The 22,185-nt window shown below is 39.8% G+C and overlaps 1 protein-coding gene across 1 annotated transcript in view; it reads right to left on the bottom strand.

Annotated features, from left to right (window-relative positions):
* Positions 1-135: 135 nt before the first annotated feature.
* The window catches only part of LOC100648814, a 32,241-nt gene continuing 10,191 nt past the window's right edge, over positions 136-22,185 (bottom strand). The window contains exons 2-12 of the mRNA XM_012320411.3: positions 20,592-20,748; positions 19,378-19,494; positions 13,954-14,135; positions 7,782-7,997; positions 7,335-7,485; positions 6,551-6,741; positions 5,557-5,783; positions 4,978-5,089; positions 3,641-3,968; positions 2,827-3,115; positions 136-2,150 (exon numbers count right to left, since the gene is read on the bottom strand). Coding sequence (XP_012175801.2) covers positions 1,811-2,150; positions 2,827-3,115; positions 3,641-3,968; positions 4,978-5,089; positions 5,557-5,783; positions 6,551-6,741; positions 7,335-7,485; positions 7,782-7,997; positions 13,954-14,135; positions 19,378-19,494; positions 20,592-20,748 — 2,310 coding nt within the window. The 3' untranslated portion in view covers positions 136-1,810. The remainder of the gene's footprint in view (positions 2,151-2,826; positions 3,116-3,640; positions 3,969-4,977; positions 5,090-5,556; positions 5,784-6,550; positions 6,742-7,334; positions 7,486-7,781; positions 7,998-13,953; positions 14,136-19,377; positions 19,495-20,591; positions 20,749-22,185) is intronic.

Here is a 22,185-nt window from a genome sequence, read left to right as displayed (position 1 = left end):
ATACCGGCGTGAAGCTATTAGTAACTTATACAGCAAACGATACAACGGCTATACGGCGAGTAAGATTCGTCGCAAGGTGCTTGATCATTAATTATCTGGAATAATAGAGGAAATTGGAATACAAGGTACTCGAGATAGTAAAAAAATTAACCTTCATTTATTAGCTTACAGACTGAAAATGAAAACTTAAACGACGAACAACAGCGTCTTTCGGGCCACGCGTCCCTCACGGCAGTACACGAATTCCTTCGAGACAATTTCTCGTGAACGAAGAGCGATTTTAAAAAGAAAGACGAAAAGAACCGAGAGAATCTCCCGGCGAGAAAAACGAAGAAATAGATAGAAACAGAGAGAAAGAAACGAAGAGACGAAATTCGTTAGTTTAGCTGCTCTGGGCTCGTCGTCGCTAGATCGCAAACTACCGGTTCGATTAGGTACTCGTAATAACTATACAAAAATAATAGTCTACGATCGACGAACCACGTCTCGACAGAGCAACGCCGTATCATTCGTCACGTCAAAACCAACAACGATGTTCAGCCGATCCAGAGAGATAGAATGGCCCGACACGAGTTCAAGGGACCCGAGGCTGGTCTTCTTTCTTTCATTTTGGTTCGTCGAGGATTCCATCGTGCGCGCGATAACGTTGTGCCTTTCGAGCAAATTATCCACGAAAGCTCGAGGGAAATCCTTCCATCTTGAATAGTAAAAATAATTTACAAATCGCTACTAACGTGTCGCTACTACATCAGAATGTTACGTTCGTAGATACAAGATCAATGTTCCATTTTGTTTTTCCTTTTCCGTATAAATTAATAACCGCAAGGTAGAACATCCTCCCGTTTGATTTGTTTGTTACGCGCGATTAATCTCGTTAAGAGAACGAGAAAAGTGGCAAAACGAGATAAAAGAAAGATCAATGGAGATAGAGTGTGTAGAGAGGGGTCGTGCGTTTCGTCACGGAGATCTTTGCGAGCGCGAGGACGGTAGTCTAGGAACCAATAGACACCCCACGATACGTCGATCACACTTTCGAAGCGAGAAACGTGTCGAGGAACACTTTGCCAGGCCACGCCTGATCGGCAGTGACTATATTGTTTTTTTTTTTTTTTTTTGTTTGTTTTCTTTTCTTTTTTTTCTTTCGCGGACACTTTTGACGATCGAATCGTATGCTCGGTCCGAACCTCCTCGGGTTTCTTTTCAAAGTCACTCGTAGTTTATCCAACGCGCAATTCAAATTTCTTCGCCTAGAAATATACGATTCAGCTGGATACGATCGAAGCGTAATTTACTTGTACGTTGCTCGAATAAAACTAGTTCTTTATAATCGTTAAATAGCTTAAATCAAATACCTTATCGTTTAGGGGAATATGTAATACTTTGGAATTTTAATACGTTAAGGCACGATGTTTCGTTGGAGTATAATCCATCGGAAGCTATATCAAGATATCATTCGAGCAACGTGCAACGAATGCGTTTCGTTATTTAAGTTCCTCTTCGTAACACGCTTCGACATAGGAAGATCCGTACAAGCGCGTATTATCGTCTTTTGTATTTCACCATAGCTGACTAAACTGACTTGAATTTTCTAATTCGACCTTTTTACGCGTCATACCTAAGTGCAAGCTTAGATACGATCCGAAGCGAGTAACGAAGCAGGTCACGCATTCGTACAAACTTCCTCGCTGAATTTTCTTTCGATTTAAAATCAGTGCGCTTAACTTTTAACAGAACTGTCTTGAAACGAGTTCTAAGAGAAAAAGGTTCGTCGAGATCCTTCGACATTCGATTCGATCGCCCACGGGGATATTCAGAGGTATCCCTCCCTGTCCTTGGGCGCGCTGGAAATCAGTTCCCGTCGTTTCCAGACTGGCTGTGCTCTGGTTCTTTGATTCTGCGTGCCAGCCGCCGAAGACGAAGTGGACATCGTCACGGATGGCAAGGATGAAACTGTAGCCGTGTTTTTCCCCGCCAACGTATCGGAGTCGGGGATGTGACGAGTTTGATGCCTAGAGTCCGTGTAACGTCTCTTCGTGTATTTCTTGCTCTCGGAGGACGTTGAAGAGCCGGTCTTACCCTGCTGCGACATCGAGATGCCTGCATCTGGTCTGGAGATGTGCAACATCCTCTCGATGTCTGCGGTCTTCGACCTGAAAAACCAACAAATAATTGAATTATTTTTGAAGGATTTCTCATTGACATTCGCTAATGCGATGATACGAAAATAATACGAAAAACGAAGAAATTAAGCGAACCTAACCAAGTTAAAAGAACGATCGTGATTCATGCCTGTGATCAAAGTTTCGCTGCAACTATTTTTATCGCGTTACAAGATTCGAGATAGAATCAATTTCCAGGAATTCGTTCCAAACCAATCTAATTATCGAATAAAAGTTACATTTTAATAATTTTAATATCGTTGTAATTCCACCTACGTCCGCCTATAAAGATCAGTTACGTTAATCGATACACGAAGGGACAACGAAAAATAAAATAGAAATGGCTAAACTGAATGAGAAGAAGGAGCAGTTGGTGCATATATACGTATGTATGTAAATAACGAAAGCCGATAACGAAAGAATGATCGATAGAATGAATGAATGAACCGCGACGAGAAACGCGAATAACCTAACAACGACCTAATACCGTGATTACAAGGTGAATGCACCAGGAGTGCATTGCGCTAGATTCGAGGGGGGGGGGGGGTGAACGAACTGTCCCAGATGTTTCCGCGCGAATACCAGAACGGTATAGCCTGAATCATCCGGCCAATTCCTGTCAGCTACACACGGAAGCCAGCATAGTTTGGAGGAGCAGGATTCTCACCTCAAAACTGCACCACCGATGCTGGTGATGCTGGGTGTGTACGGGGCCGCGGTGCTCCTCGACGTTTCCTGACTGCCGCTCGACCTGCTCACTTGACGTAACTCGCTCGAGGTGGTGAACGACACCCTTTGGAGGACGGCCTGCTGATCGGGGATGTAGGAGACAGCGGTGACCGCGCTGTCGGGGCTGGCAGGTGGCGACGACGCCCACGACGGAGGAGAACTTGGAACCTGATCGCCCGATAACGTGGCGGAGGAACCGACGGCGCTGTCGCTTCCGTGTCTTCCACCTGATAATAAATAATTTTATGGAAATTTTTTTTTTTTCTGCTTCGTGATTATCGCGCTGGGGAGGAAAATGGAAAATGGAGGAAAGTGAAACGAATCGATCCTCTCGCTCTAGGACAAGTTGCTAGAAGAATTGTGTTTGGTGGTAGATATTTTGATTAAGGAATAAGAAATTGGTTGTATGTATTTATGGATTGTAGGGTTAGTACGAGGTAAAATGGTGTAAGATTTTCGGAATTTCAGAGTTTCGGTTGGTACGTTCATTGGTTTGCTTCTGACAGAATTGTTTTCCTCTTATCAGCAAGTTTCTCAAGTTTGGAGAAAAGATATTTTGCTCCTTCGGTTTATTCGTTTTCATTTAACGAGATCGGTCGTTACGATGTTGCTTGTCGTCTTGAAAGACTGATTTGATAAGCAAAGAGAACGATATTCCGACAAGGCAAGAACGAACAATACAACCGATTTTAATAGCTCGGATTTAACGTAGAACGTTCCACGTACCGTGATAGAATTCAGGAAGGTCATACCTTCGCTACAACCGGAAATCGATCGCTGCCTCTGCCTTCTTGGCGGTGCACTGGGTTGCTTAGGAGTTTCCTCGATGTAAGGAATGTCCGGATCGTCGAGGTTCAATGTGAACGCTCCAGACATCGGTATGGTAAGACTGGCGGTGATTACCATGGGCGAGGATTTTCTTCGTGGATCGGCTGGATCTTCGCTGGATCCACTGTCCACGCTATTGCTCCTGCCTTCCTCTTTTCGTCGGCTTCCAGGTCTCTTTGGTCGTCTCGGCCTTGGACCTATATCACCGCCCACGCCAGCTGTTTGGTGCAGACACTGTTCCCTAGTCCACATCTTTAACAATCAAAATTGACCCGGTTTTCTTTTACACGAAACGTTATTTTCATACAATTTCTATTGATCGTTGTCTCTTTAGAACTAATCGTTTGAACGTTCAACGATGATAAATACGTTTCAACCCGTTAAATTTCATTTGCGATTGTTTTAGATCGTGCGCATTACCAAATCCTGTTTTTTCACATTGTGACTATGAAAGGGAGTTTCGCGGATTCGTTTGTATTTCTTGTTTCGTCGTTATATTCTTCCTTTCTAAAATCTACAATTTTATAACGTTTAAAGAAAACGTAAAGTATTTATCGTGGTCGATTATCGTGCTTGGTCCTTAATGGGTTAAGGATGAATTATATTCGATGACTTTTCGTATAACAAAATGTAAAGATCTTGCATTAAGAAACTTGCAGTTATATCTGAGAACGAACAAGAGTCTTATTTGTGCACACGTTTATTATTATTAGCAAAACATAACGCGTTATTATCGAGGATTATCAGATGAATTTTTATAGAAACAAATAGAAGCGCTTTGTAGTACACTTGGTACTTTAGATTATTATGATAGTAACGTTAAAGATACTAAAAATCTACAAATATGATTGTTTATCCAATAGAAATGTTACAATTTTAACATCGTCGCTTATCAACGAACCCAATGGTGTCATTAACAAGTCCACTGCCACTAACGACTAATAACCAAGTTAACGTGTTAAAACGCAAAAATTCTTTATTTCTTCGATGACAGAAGCAACTTAACCGACGATAACGAGAGAAAATGAAACGAAAAGTAAGAAATACAGGAAGGTTTAAAACGAAACTACTCAACAGACCGAGAGGAAGAAGAAGAAGAGAAGGATAACGGGGAAATAAAAACGTCCAAGGTGTGGAAGAAGATTAGCCCCTGTGAAGTCGAGTCGTATCTTTCCTCGATCTCGAAAATGTTCCAGGCGAAGACGTCAGAGTAATACCGCGAAATGGTCGAGGGATATCTCGTTCGATCTGGATCGGTTACCTTTCTGGTGGACGTGGTCGTGCCGGCCGTGGTCGTTGTCGACGTCGTCAGCGTCTCCTCGAGCGAGAAGGTTTCGGCTTCGCTGCACGGGTCCGCCTCGTCTCCGCATTGCCTGCGAAAAATCGTACGAAACACGCTGTCAGCTTTTCCTACGCGACTCGCCGACTGACATCATACGCGAGAACTTTGTTGGCTTTGTGCCACCGAGTCTCGCAAGTTGAATTAAAAATCGTGGAAAAGACGGAGCGCGCTCGAGTGTCTTTGGCAGAAAGGATGAAGAATGGCGCGTTTGTCTCCAATGTAAATTTAACGCAACATTAATTACCGATATGAAATATAAAATTGTAAAGAGAAATTTAACGAAAAGGAGAATTTCAAGTTTCGTATAATTGCGTAAAAATAGCAATAGATAATTCTTGACACTTTAGTCCGGTTTTATAGGAAGTAGCGCTCGTTACACAAAATGGTAAAAATCGAATCGTCGGCATTTCCTCGAGCATCTATCTCGAAGATCGAAGAGAGAAGGGAGTCGACGGGATCGAAGATCAAAGATAGAAAATGCCCATACAAGTTACTCACTCTTCGGCACGTCGAGAAAGGGCGAGATCCAAATCGGCCGGATGGGTGTCCATCATGTGCAAGTAGACCTCGTCTAGAAGAGCGGCTGGCACCTTAAATAACGTCGCGGCGTGTTCCAAAAGAGTTCTGACCACGTTTATCACGTCTATCCTCTCTTCCGCCCTTTCCGCGGACACTTCCGACCTTTGTCCAGGTTTCACGCAATGAAGAATATTTGGGGCAAATACCTTATGAAAGAAAATTGAAGAAAATTCATGAGAGGCTTTGAGAAAATCCGAGAAATGAAATATGTCTATGTAAATCAGTACGGTGATTCGTTGGAGTTCGCTACAGCTGCTTTCTAAACGTTTCGCAATGTGTTATTTAAAAGCGTGTATAAGCAACAGAAGAGATCGTATTATCTGAAATCTTCGTATAATTCTATAGATTCGTCGTTCGATGGATTTGGTTGTCTCGATGTTTTCGAAAGAAAAACAAAATACGAAAACAGAATACGAAAAGAAATTCCCATTTAAAAATCACCTTTTTTCACCGCTCTCTTCTTGGATCTCTTTGAAATTCAATTGTTTTTTTTCTTTCTTTCTTTCTTTCTTTCTTTCTTTCTTTCTTTCTTTTACGATCCCTAAATAAGCAACCAAAGATCGATAAAAAGATTCGACGAAACGTGTCTCGTATAAATTCACTTTAGAAATCACTGCTATAAAAATGGAAAAAGTTCGCGAGTGGCGATAGTGATTCCCTACGAAGATCTAGAAGAGCGAGACGTAAAAGATATTTAAAAAATAGCACCGATGAACCTCGAGTTCGAAGCTAATGTCGAACGAGATTTCGATTTTTCCACTGGTTCGATTAGAGATACGAAACGTCCTATCATCGATCTCTACACCCGTACTACGCGTCTTTTCCTCTTCGTCCTCTTCTCTTTCGTTAAAATCTCACGGTAAATGGAAGATGAGAATCCTTTCGATCGTAAGAGGACGCGAATGACACTCACCGTGGCCAAGTTGGTCGTGTCCATCTTGTTGCCCGGTATCCACTCGCCTGTCTTGTTCTTTTGATCTTCGCTGTTAGCCGCCACCACGCTGAGAAAACTCAAAAGTGCCCAGAGCGTCTCACGGTTCGGCGTAGGCAGCAGCTGAACGAGATGCTGAAGTGCCTCTTGCTGAAGTCGCCTGTTCCGGATCTCTGCGGGGAACGAGGGGTTCTCTTTCAGTCCGCGTAGACAACTGGTGCGTCAATGTCGCGAAGGGAATATGTATGGACGAACATGGGGATGGGAACGAAAAATGAATCGAACGCAAGCTCTTACCCCTATAAATACTTTCTGTGCAGCGGTATCGACCCAAGACTTTCTACTACCTATAATAATTAGTTTGTACATTTATTTAGAAAAAAAACAACTCTGGAACGTATAAAATATGTGTTCGTAGTTGTTTTGTAATATAATACTTAATCGGATCAATCTTCCTTTAGTTTCCATTTCTTGTTTGTAAAGGTTGTGCTCGTAAAAGCAACTCCGTCGATAAAGAGATTTAAGTCGAATATTTAGAATATAATGTTTTCATTCCACGACGAATATTTTGCCCGAGACTTGTTTATAGTTTTGATAGGATCGATGATTGTCAAGTCGATAATTCAGACAATGTTTCGGCTGACAGTACTAAGACAATCGTATGATTACAATCATTACGGAAGTACGTAAGAAAAATCTTGGAATTATTCCGTCTATGAAAAAATCGAAAGTGTTTAAAGAAATTTTCGGATACGTTTGTCCTTACTTTGCGTATGGACGAAGGCTTGGTAGAGATCTCTGCAGAGCAAAGGGTCCGGAAGATCGCGAAAAAACTCCTTCAGAAGGGCTGCTACGTCGTGAGGACATTGATCGGGTCCGATTTTTGTCTCGCGACCACAATCGAAGTCTTCTCGTAACTGCGGAAACAAAGGATATAACACGCTTTTGTGATGCGTAAAATGTGCAAATGTGTGAAAATGTTTTCTTAATAGCCGTGCTTTAAACTTGATGTAAAATTAAGATACGCACGTAGAACACATACGAGGAATATGATTTTCAAACATCAGAAAAGTCTATATGGTAAGAATCTCGTTGATTAAATATGGGACGATCAATTACGATTTAATCGCAACTGGTATAATACGATGCAATTAGACGTTTCGTACGGAGAAATAAATAAACGGAAGAATATTTAACATCGTCGAACGCTCACCTGTCTCACTCTCTTCTTGGAAGGTGACACCCGGAAGATACCGAGCGTCCGAAGACCCGTGCTTTCCAGGTGCCTGATGCACTGTCTGACTATGCTTGGAACCAGGTCCCATTCTCCTGGAGGGCCTCCTCCGCCGCTATCGCTCAGCTCGAGCACCCCGGAGTCGCTTCCGGTCAGAGCTCCGCCTTTCGACGACAACGACTCGTTCGAACCACCCTGCAACAATTTCATTTCTCCGAAGCTCTGTGTTGCATCAGCGATTAGTAGAATCCGACCATTCCGAGAATATGAAAAATTCTCTAAATGTCTCTTTTTCTTCTGTAATATATATTTATATCGGCTATCGTGAAGCGAATGCAAGCGACAATAAGCGCTTTCATGCGCTTTGTGCGAAATTTAAAGACGCAGAAACGCGTAGAACAACGTTTCGAATATTTAAAGCAGAGTTTAAACAGTGGATCGATCCACTGATAATGTCCGATGATAACTGTTTAGCGTTCTCAATGGACGATCAAGATCGACGTTGGTCGATCTGGTTTGACGGAAAAGTGTTGGAAATTTAGGGATCTTGGTTCTATTCGCGTCTCCGATCTGTGACGTCGACGAGGAAAGTGCAACGTCGCGTCATTCCCGGATCGCTTTAAATCGATCGATCGGGCTACTTAAGCACGTGGCGTTTTCATCGAGTCATCGGCCAAACGTCCCGACCGCGAACTGTTATCAATAAAACGCGCATGTTCCGTGATTCGATATGACGTTTCGTTGAAAAGCGAAATCAAGCGAAAAATCGACTTACCGATATCGTTCGTCAACTCGGTTATCCGATTATTTCCGGGGAATTCGTTCGTCGTTGATATCTTTCTGACAATTGCTTTTATAGAAATTAGATATTGTTCGTATATCGTTTTATCTATATCTTTGATTAAACTTTACATTGAATAAAATTACAAAACGTATATTATTCGCTTGTATCTCTTTCTTTTTCATAACTTTTATTTTACAGAAACGCTAATTATATAAACTATCGTAGAATTTGAACGAAGCATCGGCGAATTTGAAATAGAAATTAATAACAAATGTTTATCGAGACGTTAACGAAGAAAATGCCGTTTGAAACAGCGACGAGCAACGATACGGGTAAAATGGATAAAATGAGTAGGAAATCAAACTTTACAATGACGCGTGAAATTGTTAAACGATACGCGTCAACAGACCGAATTCTGACTCATCTTTTTACTGATATACACAAATCGGACATATATATTCGATGGAGTAGCGGAAGCTGAGGGTGGCATTGTCGAAGTTGGCGCCACGATAAATCAATGCTATTTCCACAATGTGTGAACGAGGGCTCTCTATTTTGCCTGTCGATCGACTATTTTTAGAAAATGCCAAGAAATTTCACACTGGAACGCCCTAGCTCTTCTGTCTATCCCGAGAAACAACGCTAAAATTACTCGTGATTTACTAAAATTAACAGCGATATTTATCTCCGACTCTTAAAGGCTCCTATCGAGATTTTAAAAGTAATACCATTGTCAAACAATGCCACCGATTCAATTATCAATCGGTATTAAATAAAGAAGAGGAACGTTATCGTTTACACTTGTTACAAATGTCATGGTATTACTGGATGGTAATATTAAAACGAAATTAAGTCGAAGTTTACACGGGGTGAAAGTTTATTCGTCATAGCCTTTAACGGTTAATATCGAAATATTAATCTCGAAATGCTTCTACGCAAGTTTTTTCCTCGAATTTCCCTTCTCTGTTTTCATGTCCTAGAAGCGTGCATGATCCAACAACTTGCAAACTATCTCGGACCAATAGCTACGGATCAACGCGTAACATCAGAAACTTGCAGAAAAAGGGGATTCACGTGGTAGATTTAGTTTCTGACTCGTAACCGGCGGAATTTCTCTTCGCGTTGGAAAAATTCCGCCCACGAACGGAATGCGTCACGAACGAGCTCGCGAGCTCGTAAGGGACCCTCGATTATGTATTAACATACCGAACAGATCGCACCAATTTTCTTATATCGAATAATTCCAGCTACTTTCTATATACATCCGTGTAACGGTTCGCGCATCGAATTTCGATTTATTACCTTTCCTATTAATCGCAGTAAAAATGTTAGTTTATTGCCCTTTTGTATACGTGTACTTATCGTGTGTTTTAACGTAATAAAGGACAAGTCCGAGTTCTTTGAGCGTTCGGTACGTTTCCCTCTATACCACTCTATGCTACTATACTAATTTTGCATCTTTCGAATAGCATCTTTTTACAGGCTGTGTAGAATTTCTTATACTCTATAGAATTATATTATTTCAAGATTACGTTCACTTCTTTTTTCTTTTCTTCTTTTACAGGTGGAAAGGTTGCGAAGCGTGACATTGAAATTCTGAAAAATACGCTGTTCAAAATTTATAAAATTTCCACGAGGAAACTGCAATCGACCATTTTGATCATTCTGATGGTCTTGCCGTTAAAACGCGGGCTATTATTATTCGAAACTTTCTACTTTTCAAATAACGAAAAAATCATCACGGCTGACTGCTAAATTGTTCTCACGGGACGACAAAGTATCGAACGAAGATGACAGATTGACGTTGGAGCCAAGCAGACGCGATGAGATAAATTGATATAGAAGAGAAGAACTGGCTGGAACAAAAGGCGCGCGTGGCTAAAATAAATTCTCCGACGTGAACAAATCATCCCGCTGAGCCGCTATAAACCGAAAAATCAATACGCAAAAACGTAAACGCACGAAAATTAGATCGGATCGTGTAAATCAAGAAGCGCGGCTGGAGTCTTCGACTTTCTTAAAATAACGCCTGAACGTTCGAGTTCTTTGCGTGGAGAACGTATGAAAAAAAAAAAAAAAAAAACTGAAGAGAAGAAGGAGAAGAAGAAGGAGAAGATTCGTGTTCATCGACCAGGTGGCGCCGGTACTTCTCGAATCAAAACATTTACTTCCTGTCACGATGAAGATAAGTAGTTTCTCAAAAAAAAAAAAAAGAAAAGAAAAAAAAAGAAAATAGTTTTGACATGCATGCATCGCGATAGACAAGCACAGGGAAAATTTCTGAATCTGCTTTATTGATAACGTAGCAACGGAAAAGTTACGAGGTATTAATAATTTCTTATAATTTCGCTATAATCACTCATAATTTCTTGAGCGAATAGTTTCTCTTCGATTCGAACATTTCGTAACGTCTAATGTATACGTATAGATTATCGTTCTCGGAAGAATAAAAGGCAGTGGAAGAATTTGGAGGGAAATTATCGAATTTGTTTTCGCAAAAATAATGTAACGATCGTTCGTATCGATGTGGTATAAATAGTCCTGAAACCTTAGAATTGAAATTACAATTTCTAAAATGCGTTGATCAATACGTAATTAAAAATTCTGCGTAGGAATAAATTATTTTTTTAAATCGCTAAACACCTCCCAACGCTTTCAAGTGTTTTATTTGAAATTTACTTTAATCAAAAAATAAGACGATTTAAATAAATAAAGGAAGAAACGAACTCGCTTAAATACCAGTTTTATTCGCGCCATTGTTGTATTTTGTAATTTTTAAGTGTATATGATATGCCTTTTTAAGCGTGAACGATATATCTCGAAACAATTTCCAAGCGCGATCCTAGTTTTCTTTCGCGCGTTTCGCAAAAGAAGGTGGGACTGAAAGAATGTCAAGTGGGACTCGACAAAGGAGTTGCTGAGATAAAAACCGATGTCGAGTCGACATAGGAGTGCAAAGGGTTAAACGAAGTATTATAACAGTGACATAAAAACCTAAAACGAAACGCTCGTACGTTTAAACAATTTTTACGCAGTTTTTCTTGCACAATGCCGATTCATTTTCGCATAAATTAATATGCATAGATCATGGATCATGGAATAGGGAACAGGCATCGTTGAAACTTTTTATTAATCGCTGCTTCGCTCGATCTATCTTTTTCTCTCCCTTCGTTTTCCAAATTTCACGCGATCTAAATCGATCGTCTCGACCCAGAAACGTTGAATGGTAACGTCACAGGGTCGCCTATTGGCATTTAATTGCACGAAACTGTTAGCTTAAATCCGGTAAGAGAATCTGGCAACGAACGTGTTGCCTCGGCCGTCTCGGCCGTCTCGACCGTCTCGGCCGTCTCGGCCGTCGTACACACCACAGAATATAGAATAAGCGGCTGTAAGCCGGCGTCGCGGCGCGTCGTTCTGACGTATCCATCAAAAAATAACCACTTGCGGTCCGTCGTACGAACGTCTGGCCCCTGACTCGCATAGTGGCCATCGATAAACGCTCTCGTCGTGATCCGCGGACACTGACGCAATCGATGACGACGTTTATGATCGCATTCGTGATCCGTCACGCGACGCTGCCTCCTCGAGCCCCTCCGCCGTCTTCTCTCGTCGTTTTGATAAAGCATCGTCGAACGATCGTGACGCAACCGATATACAAGTTACAAGTGGAACGTGTGTACGTCGCCATTCTGATACTTTGATATTCATTCTACTGGTTTTGTAGGCTTTATTTACGCGACGTTGCTAAGGTCGGGATATCAGGACTCGGTGCGAATCTCTCCAAAAGATCGAGATTTTTAACTCTTTCGTAGCGTAGCACGTTGCATTTTAAATCGACGATTTAAATGTCATCGTACGATCGAAGATCGTGGCGACGCGGACTAAGATTTTCAGAATTTCAGACATCGCGTCTTTGGACTTGGCAAACTATAATGGGTAACGCAATTAATAAGGCTGTTTATTGCCTGTAAGAAATTGTAAATACGTATCCTTTGTATCTAATAGGAAAAGTATGAAAATCGAAATAATATAAATGGAATGGATCGATAAATCGTATTCGTATGTTCGAGAGATTCTCTGTGTGTCCATTTCTCGCTCGTTCGTTCGAATTTACATTTGCAATTTCCGCGACAACGATCATAGCAAGTCGTAGTTCAACGATTTGCATATTCGTTTACGCGTAATTTCTCCCCAACGCCACGATCGAGTAAATTACTCGATTCGATTAAATTCGATTAATCCATCTTCCACATCGAGACGCTTTGCTTGAGAAATACGGAATAAGAAGAAAAAAATAGGAGGGAACGAGTAGAATATAGAAACGTGGCTATTCGCGTTTATTGCGTCTATTTTTACGGTAACTATATTTTCGCATTGAGAGACACTGAAATTTCTATCGGCCACGTTGAGAACGCGTTCCGCGTGCAGATTAGTTCACGTCAATCTAAAACAGGTGACTCGGATTTCTATTCGCGCGTGGGCGTGCTCCTCCATCGTGTTCTCGCCTCTTCGACCGAGCAGTCATCGAGAAAACCGAGTAAAATTCCTGATTGTGTATTCGTGCTAGCCATTCTCAACGATCTACTTGCATTTCGTGCGTGTAATTTTGGTTTGTACGATTCGACGGTCCCCGTCTGCCAAAATAAACGCCACATTGTTGCCGGTATCGCGATAAAATATAATACACCGCACGCATAATCTCCTTTTCCAAGTATTCCACGATATCTGTCGCTGATTTCGTCGTAGAAATCCTCTTGATGCGTGAAATAGTAGCGCGAGTACTTTTGCGAAAAGATCGGTGACAGAATCGATCGATTAGCGATCGACACGCTTGGCCGACTGGATACGATCTTATACTACTGCAGCAAGGACGTTCTCGTTGTACACAGCGAAATATAAAATAGAATATGTTCGAGGAAAGGAAGATGATCGTTTTGGCATTGAATACGCTATTCCAAGGAATTAATGCTTTTTATTTTCTTTAGAACTAATCGTAAAAAATATTTTAAATTAATCAAATGGAATTGAAACGAAATTAATGAAATGGAATGGTTGATCGAATAAATTCCACGTGCTCGGTGATGTATATAACTTTGATCAAAGGATTAGATAAATCTTTCCAAGTATACAAGTATATAAGCATACTGCTACCAAGTAATATTTAATAGAAATATGCTACAAAGATACAAATAGAAAAAGCGTAAAAGATAAAAGGAAGAAAAATTCTTCGATTTTTAACTCACACTCTCAACACCGATATTCTTCGAATCCGTATCGCTACATTATATATATTACGCGATAATTGGGTTGTCGGTTGACACGCCTATGACGGATGAGAAACGAACGTATCTTGCTTATACTTACCTCGTCAGTCTTAGCCGCGACAGTGGGTTCGATGAGGCTCGTGAAGCTCGTCCTGCTACCGTGTCTGCTGTTTCTCGACAAACAACCAACGTCTGAGACCTCACCAGCGGCGATTCTAGCGATTCTATCGTTCTCCAAACACTGTGACAGCGGTATACCAAATACTAGGCCACCCGACGACTCTGAAACAAAATACGAAAGAATAAAATACGTCGCATGGATCTCGTCAATCGTCAAACGATTATTCTTGCGTTATACGAGAAACGAAGAGTGCCGGTACTCGAAGAAATAAACGATGCACGCGATGGAAGAAACGAAACGAACCATCAACGACGTTAAACTTTGGCTAAAGAGAAGGGGGACAAATGATATTCGCGTGAAAGCGATGAATTTACAAATGGAAAATTAGACGGTTTTAGTCGGTTCGTTTGTTCGTTTATTTTTCATATCGAATCTAATCTTCCATCGACCGACCAAGAAGGAGATTCGTTCTGTTCTACGATCTGTGGTGGTCAGCTGCGTCCCATTCGCGTAAACACGGCTTATTTATTCGTGCGCGAACTGTTCCTGCAATTCATAGGAAATCGTATTTGAACGCTTGCTACCGAGACTACTGTAAATAGTTGCTTCTTTTAAACGGTTCTTTTCAATTTAAACTTCGTGTAAACGAACGTAACTGGCCGTAAAAATTGCTCTGTATATTTGTTAAATATTACAGTTTAGAATATTACGCTTCTTTATTTCCCGATATACTAGGAAATACGCAGTGAGAGACGAATTTTTGTATATTACGCTAAAGTAATTTGCAGCGCGGATGCAACGATATTAGAAGATGTGAAATTTGAAAATTCGCGTAGTCTCTGGTCACCTCTGACGACGTGTACGTTTGATAATATTCCGACTGGCCATGAATGCTTCGGCCGCTTTATTTTCGCTACTAAACCGCCCGTTTATTCGGCTAAGTTCGCGGAAACGCGGCGTGCCACCTTTCGAATTTCATCTTTTTACTTCTTAATTGTTTGTCGTTGCTCGCCAAATACACGCGCGCGAATAACGATCATCGTCTTTTTTAAGGTCCTCGATACCTCCTATTCCTGTTCCTGGAATACTTTACTTCGGAAGACCTCGTGTTCTTGATTTCTCTTTGCCTTATAGGAGAGCAATTGTGGACGTTGATATGATATACCGATTAATTGCTACAGACAAACGCAACTGAAATGAAATTTTAAAAAAGGAAAAATATAAAAGATCGCTCGAGTTGAGATTTAAATTGAAAGGTACGCTTACAGATTATTATAAGATAGTTATAATTATCATAACGCTTTGAATTCGAATAAAATTTTCGTGACGATTCTTCTGCATCGAGACGGAAAAAAAATTCGTTCGCCCTTTTGAAAGACACGTGTGCATGGCTCGCGTGTTTCAAACGTGGCAGCGCTCTAAAAGAGGACATCGTTTAAGTGACGTCCCCTCGTATGATCGAATATGTCAGACTTTCACGGGGCTCTTGTCTTTCTTTCTCGCACGACGTAGTCCCGAAGCCAGCTAAAAGCCGAAAGGCAACAAACCGTGTCTCTATACCGGTCCGATTATAGACCACAATCTGGGCCATCCCAGCCTCTCCAAACGACCTCTCTCTCTTTCACACACACGCACGCACACACGCACACACACACTCTCTCACTCTCTTTCTCTCTTTCTCTCGTCGTGAAACGACCACCGCTTTCAGAAGACGACAATGGACCCAGAGTACGAGCCTTTTCCTCGAATTCTCAAAATCATCTGCGACACTTTCCTCTCTTGTTTCCTCTACCGTCGGTGTATCAGTCGGTGTTCCTCTCTTTCCTTCGTCCTTCTCGTTTCGCTGAAATCCCCTCGTTGGTTATTTGGTTATTTGATTATTTAATAGTCTTGCATTCACTGTTCTTCAAATTATTTTCATTTCTCTCCTTATGGAAATAATCTCCATCTGAAAATTTATGCTTGCGGAATTTTATGGTGGCGATGTAAGACTATGGAATTAGATTATACGGAAACGAAGACGAAGGAAGAAAACTATTCCAGATTGCTTTATCCATAGATTCTTCCTACATAAGTATTCTTCCATTTTTAGGCGCATGTTCAAATTTTCAATTTTCCAAATTTCCACGATCCATCGATTATTCATGTACTAGAACCAAGCCGTATTACGCTTAATCCTAAGTTTATCAGCCGAGTATCAAACAATTTACGACTAAACAGATCCAAAAATACCACCCGGCATCTCTCGCTTCGCGTTTCAAAAAAAAAAAAAAAAAAAAAAAAAAAGAGAGAGAAAAAATTCGCTCATAAAAGCTCAACAGAACCAAGTAATATAACACACCGCCGGCACGTGTTCGCAAACGACCCGATGGAAGGATCGCCGAAGGGGGTAAGCTCCAAACACGCGACCCCGTGGAAGGGCCATTCCGGTTCCCGTTTGACGTCCGGTGTCCCCGCGGCACTCGTACCCGGCGTGCACCGCAAATAAACCTGGTATATGCGGAAATATGCACCGCCACCAAGCACCCCGTGACTAATTTTAGCCAGCGAAATTGTGTCTCATACCAGGCTGGCCGACGTTAGTGCCGCGGTCTGCCGTTGCTCGCACATGGGCAAGCGGTTGCATTCCCTTTTTCCACTTTGTTCTCCAGAAGATCAAGAAAGTGCAGAATAATCGAGGGGCTTCGTTACAGATAGAATTTCGTACAAATTCATTTCTTAATTTATAGAAATACGTCGCAGGAAACGATACGTGACACTTATTCTGCTAGACACCTTTCTAAATTTTGTTATGAATTTCTTGGATTTTCTGAGTAGATGTTATAACGCGTTTTAATGCACGTGTTTAAATTTTTTTACTCGCAGTTACTATTTACCATTCTAATTTCCAAACTTTTAACTCCGTTTCTCCTCTATATGATTTCAGACTGATTCGTGTCTTTTTGTAAGCTTAATATTTTGGGTATAGTTTTTGGTATAGTTTCTAAGATTTCACGTTCTCCTATCCAATTTTCTATGTGTAAGATTCTAGATTCTTCTATTCTACTTTCCCGGGTTTATCTTTATCCAAAGTCTTCGAAGATGCAATGGAAATACGAACGAAGCAAAAAATTACAAACTGCCAAACACACGTACACATACGTCGCACGATTATCGACGTACCTCGTGGTTAAGCAAACACTATTTTTTCCGTGCTCGCGCGAATTCCACGTGCAATTTTTGCCGAAAGTCGTCACTCCGTGAGTGCTTGACAAACAGAGTATCGCAATCGGGAATGATACATCCACGCGGTGAACGTAAAGCTACTGTTAGCGTGTAACAGCGTGGCATCTGTGAAACACGTCGCTTGAAACTAAATATATCGGATTCCTCCAATTTCCTTGATTAATCTAACAATTAACTCTAAATAGTCGACGATTTCGTAATTATCACTCAACAAGTAAAGAAAAACAAACATATTCGGATTTTACGTGACAAAACTCTCTCGAAACACTGACAAATACTAATCATATATAATAATAATAGTATATGAATTATACGTAAGAATAATTCCTAAAATAGAACCTTTCAACGTTTAACGATTAAAAGGCGAAGAAGAGTCGTAAAAAGTTGCTGTTTCGTTGCTTTAAATAAGTTTAATGAACATTTCCAATTAGAATAACAATTATATAGAATAATATATATATATAGAATAGAATAGAATAGAATTCTTTCGAAGTAAACAGGTGAAACAGAGTTACATTTTCTCACAGGAGTATCGAAGAAAGGTCGAATTTATTTTGTATAAATAATTCATAGGAGAGATCCTGTTCAACTTCCATCTCGAATTACAGTAATAATTTCTTTTGGAGAAAACAGGCAATGTAAACAGGGGTTAACATTTTCTCGCGAAAAATCAAAGAAAGGTAGAATTTATTTCGTATAATTCATAAGAGAAATTCTGTTCAATTTCCAACTCGAGGAAATCTTTAGAGAACGATTTAACATTTTCCCATATGTTGAGAAACAAAAAGAAAAAAAAAGAAAAAAGAAAAAGAAAGAAGAAGAAGAAGAATTCTTGTTTGATAAAATTCATGCGCGAGGGATTCTGTTTAATTTCCAAGAAGAAGATGACGGTACGAATTACGTAATTATTAGCGAAGCGATTCGAAATGGGAAGACACAGGGAAACAGTGCAGCAGCCGGAATTTGTCCTAAGGATAATATTTGTCTTTGCTTGGATTTGGTTAGATCAAAATACAGATATGTAAGGATGTCGTAAACGTATAAAATGATAGAAACACTACCTAGCGAACTCTTGCAAACAGAATCACACCTGAAAATAGCTGAACTAGTTATTCTCCAAACAAATAAACGGCCCATAAATCTCTGATCGTTAACTGTGCTGCTTTCCGCACATTAAACTGCGCACTTAATTTACCGTGTTTAATTATTGACTCTCTATCTACAATTACTATCGGCCAATTACTATCGCGAAAATTATGCTATCCAATTACCATAAATAAGTTGAAACTGTTACGAGTATTAAAAAATATTGGTCGTTGAGAAATTGAATTTCCCGATACATTGGGATTTTACCGAAGAACGGTACGAGTACATATTTCTCAAAAATAAAAGCAACGCTTGAAACGATTCGTGATATTCGTATGTATTTATTTAGAGACGTTTGTTATCGATCTCCAAATCCTTACGATCCGATCTACCATCAAAGTTCCATTTCATCCGTAGTTTGTTTCAATTAGAGGTTTTGTCACTTGTGTCGTTGTTCCATTGAAATTCACATTTAACCATGAACTGCTGGGTATTGTATTTTCTCTACCTATTTTCGTTTTGGCTATTTTTATGAGACGATAGCTGAAGAATGTCTGTTTCTCGTCACAATGAAACAGACAACAGCTACTAGAATCTAGACAAAAGCTCGGGCACAAATCTTCACAACGATACCGCGTATCCTTTCTCTCGGACGAAATTTTCTAGCAAGCTATACCTACGTTGTTCCTATGGTATAGAAACTCTGATCTTTGGGATTTAACTTCTTACACAACCTATCGCAATCTGCTAAAATAAACTGTTTCTCAGTTTAATTCAGTAATTTAGTAATTAGTCGATTCGGTAATAAAGAGAAATTGAAAAGAGAAACAGTTTGAGGGAAAATGAAATGTTCGATATCCAAACTGTAAGCTTTAAAAAATACGAAAATTAGTACGAAAGATTAATCTATGAGGAAAAGCGTGAGGATAAAATTAGTACGGCGTAGTCCGTAGCATTGAAATTACAAGCAAAAGATGTTCCAGACGATTCAGCCATTTTTTTCCCCCGTTTTTTTTTCTTTTTGGTTAAGCCTCTGACAAGAATGGTCGAGCGAGACCACGCGATTAACAAATTTCTATGTCTGCGACTCACCTTTCTCCTTATCGTCTTTTCCTTTATTGTCGAAGAAACCAGTGGTGAGAGCTTTCCTCTTGAGCAAAGGTGCTCTTCTTTTGGGCTTGGTGGCAACGGCGCTGCTACCGAGTGACTCTGAAGAAGAAGAAAAAAATATGAAAAATGAAACAAAGATCCAAATTTATCGCTATGGTTGAACGTCGAATTTTTACGATGCAAGCGTAAATACGAAGGAGAAATTCGTTTCGTGGTTTCGTCTATTCGCTTCCGCCTGTATACGGAAATACGAACAAAGAAACGTAGAACGAACACGAGGAAATGGAACTCGATGAAACGCGATCCCCCCTTGATCGTTGAGTAACGTCAATGACCACACCGGAGTGTACCGCGAGAAATTAGTTTACCATATTACGAAACGTACGGAGTATTTCTTAAACAACGTTCGTCGTACATGTAATCGCTTCTGTCTAATTAATAAAACCTTAGAGTATATCTATTCTATTAATAAAATATCATTCCTCGTGTAGAACAATTTCTTATCGGTTAAATTTCATTTAATGTAAGGTGAAATACCCCATATTTTGAAATAATTTTCTAGCGATTTAGGTAGAGCGAAAATTTGAAAGTAATTTTTTGTAATTTGAAAGTAAGACTTTGAACTAATCATTTCGAATAAAAGTAAAATTTGCTTAAACGGAACTAACTACGATTACAGTTTTAACGCAGTAAAAGTAAATCTGCAACAAATTTACGACCATACTCGCCTGATACATTAAACGACTATCTTCCATTCTGAATGTGCACGACTATGTATAGCGATATAAGCAATCTGCATGAAACTAGTAATAAAACGTTCTTAAAGATTCCTTAAGAGCATCATAAACGATATCTGGTAAATTTAGAGAGAGAGAGAGAGAGAGAGAGAGAGAGAGAGAGTGTGTGTGTGCACGTGATTCCTTGAGAAAGAGGATACTTCGACGTTGAAGTTACACCCTATGTTCGTAAACATGTCAATCATCTAGAAGGCAGCCGAGATTCCATTCTCGACATTGAGTTAAGACACCAATTTTCTCGAGAAAAAAGATAGAAAACGTACTAAAATTAATTGCTTAATAAATACTAAACGCTAAGAAATAATTAGCAAATATTTTACATGTTACCAAATTTTCAGTCTTCTAAATGTTAAATTTTTGAAATAACAATTATTCCAAAAAAAGAAAAAAAAAACTTACCACTCGGCGGCCTAATGTGAACGCCCAAGTTGAGGGCCTGGAGTTTCGCGACAGCTACCTTGCATAGAACCTTCCTCTCGATTTCTGACAGTGACCTTAGCGGAGTATCCTGCAGGGTGACACGTCGTCCACCGGTGCCCGCCCACGTACACTTTCCCTGCAATTAAAGTTACACGCTCTGAATGTTCTCTGCACGATGCGATAACGTCGATTTACGTTACGTTGAGGAAGGTCACGCCGCGTTACGCGCAAGCAATTAATTGTCGCGGATTAACCATGTCGAAGTTAATCTGTACGACAATCCGCAGCTGTTGTTAAACTTTGCATATTCGTTTCCTGTACAAGATACTGGAGAAATTGACGACATAAAGTTTCAAATTTCATAACATTCGAATATTTCAATGTAAAACTATAATTATAATATTTCTTTGGTGCTATTATATATGCGTAATTTTTGGAAGAAGTGAAATAGCAAATTAAATAACAAACGTTGCACCTATTATCTGGTAAACGATAATTTTCACGTAATGCGGATAAAGATAAATTTCTATGAAAATAATAAGAAAAAGAAACGAATCGATAAAACCTTAATTGGAAGTGATACGGATGATTTCATAGCAGTTCGCAATAACGTGTATATAGGTAAAATCAACTTAAATGCGTGTTCAATTACTACGATGAACCAAGTGAAATTAAATACGAAGTTGAGCTCGTGTGGAAAAGTGGAAAGAATTACGCGAAGAAGTATTACGCGATAGACGCGATGTGTTAAAAGTATCGCGTTAACCAAGATGAGCGAAATAAAATAATGTTGTTTGAGAATTTATGCTTTTTATTAAACACGTGCTAAAAAAAAAAAAAGAAGCTATTCTTTAGGATTTTTTAACGTAAAATTGAAATAACGACGAACTACGTTGAAACGAAATATCCCAATGAAATTTTTTTCTATCTGTTGCTCCTTTTTCAGTCCGGTAAAATAATGATTTGCTGGTACGCACGTGGAACAGGACAGGCAGATATCGTACTTTATACAATTTTTATTAGTACGGTATTAATGTTTCGCTGAATGGAGGAAAGAGAAAACGTGAACGATGATGGTTTTAATTAAAACTACGTCGAAAGAAACCACGTTATATTTTATATCCAATTTTTCATTATATCAAAGTTTTCTGTCAATGAGTCTTACGCGATATGGCGTTAGAGTTAAAAAGTTCTTAAAACATGATTTTATCGTTCTTGCGATTCACGTTCTTTTCAATTAAATGATACAACATCCAAGGAATCGAACATCGATGGATCTCTCGCTACAAAGGAGAAATAAACAACGTCGACATCTTTTTTTTTTTTTTTCTTAATTCGATTACCGGACCAAAAAGAAAACATCGTCATGCGCGATTACGCACGTTTTACATGCGTGCAAAGGGATTTTATTCTTCGGGCAATCTGAATATCCATTTTCGCGAAAAATGTGACAGGATTAAATAAACGTTAAAATTTTCATAACATTAATAAAATTCTGCTTTTCTAGTTACAATATTTTATACGATATCGAAAGCGATGGTCGAGAAAAATAAGCTGCAAACGAAGTGACTGC

The sequence above is a fragment of the Bombus terrestris genome, chromosome 2 (assembly GCF_910591885.1).
Source record: "Bombus terrestris chromosome 2, iyBomTerr1.2, whole genome shotgun sequence".
NCBI classification, from domain to species: Eukaryota; Metazoa; Arthropoda; class Insecta; order Hymenoptera; family Apidae; genus Bombus; species Bombus terrestris.
The sequence above is the reverse complement of the archived record's forward strand: the minus strand, read 5'-3'. Positions and strand labels throughout refer to the sequence as shown.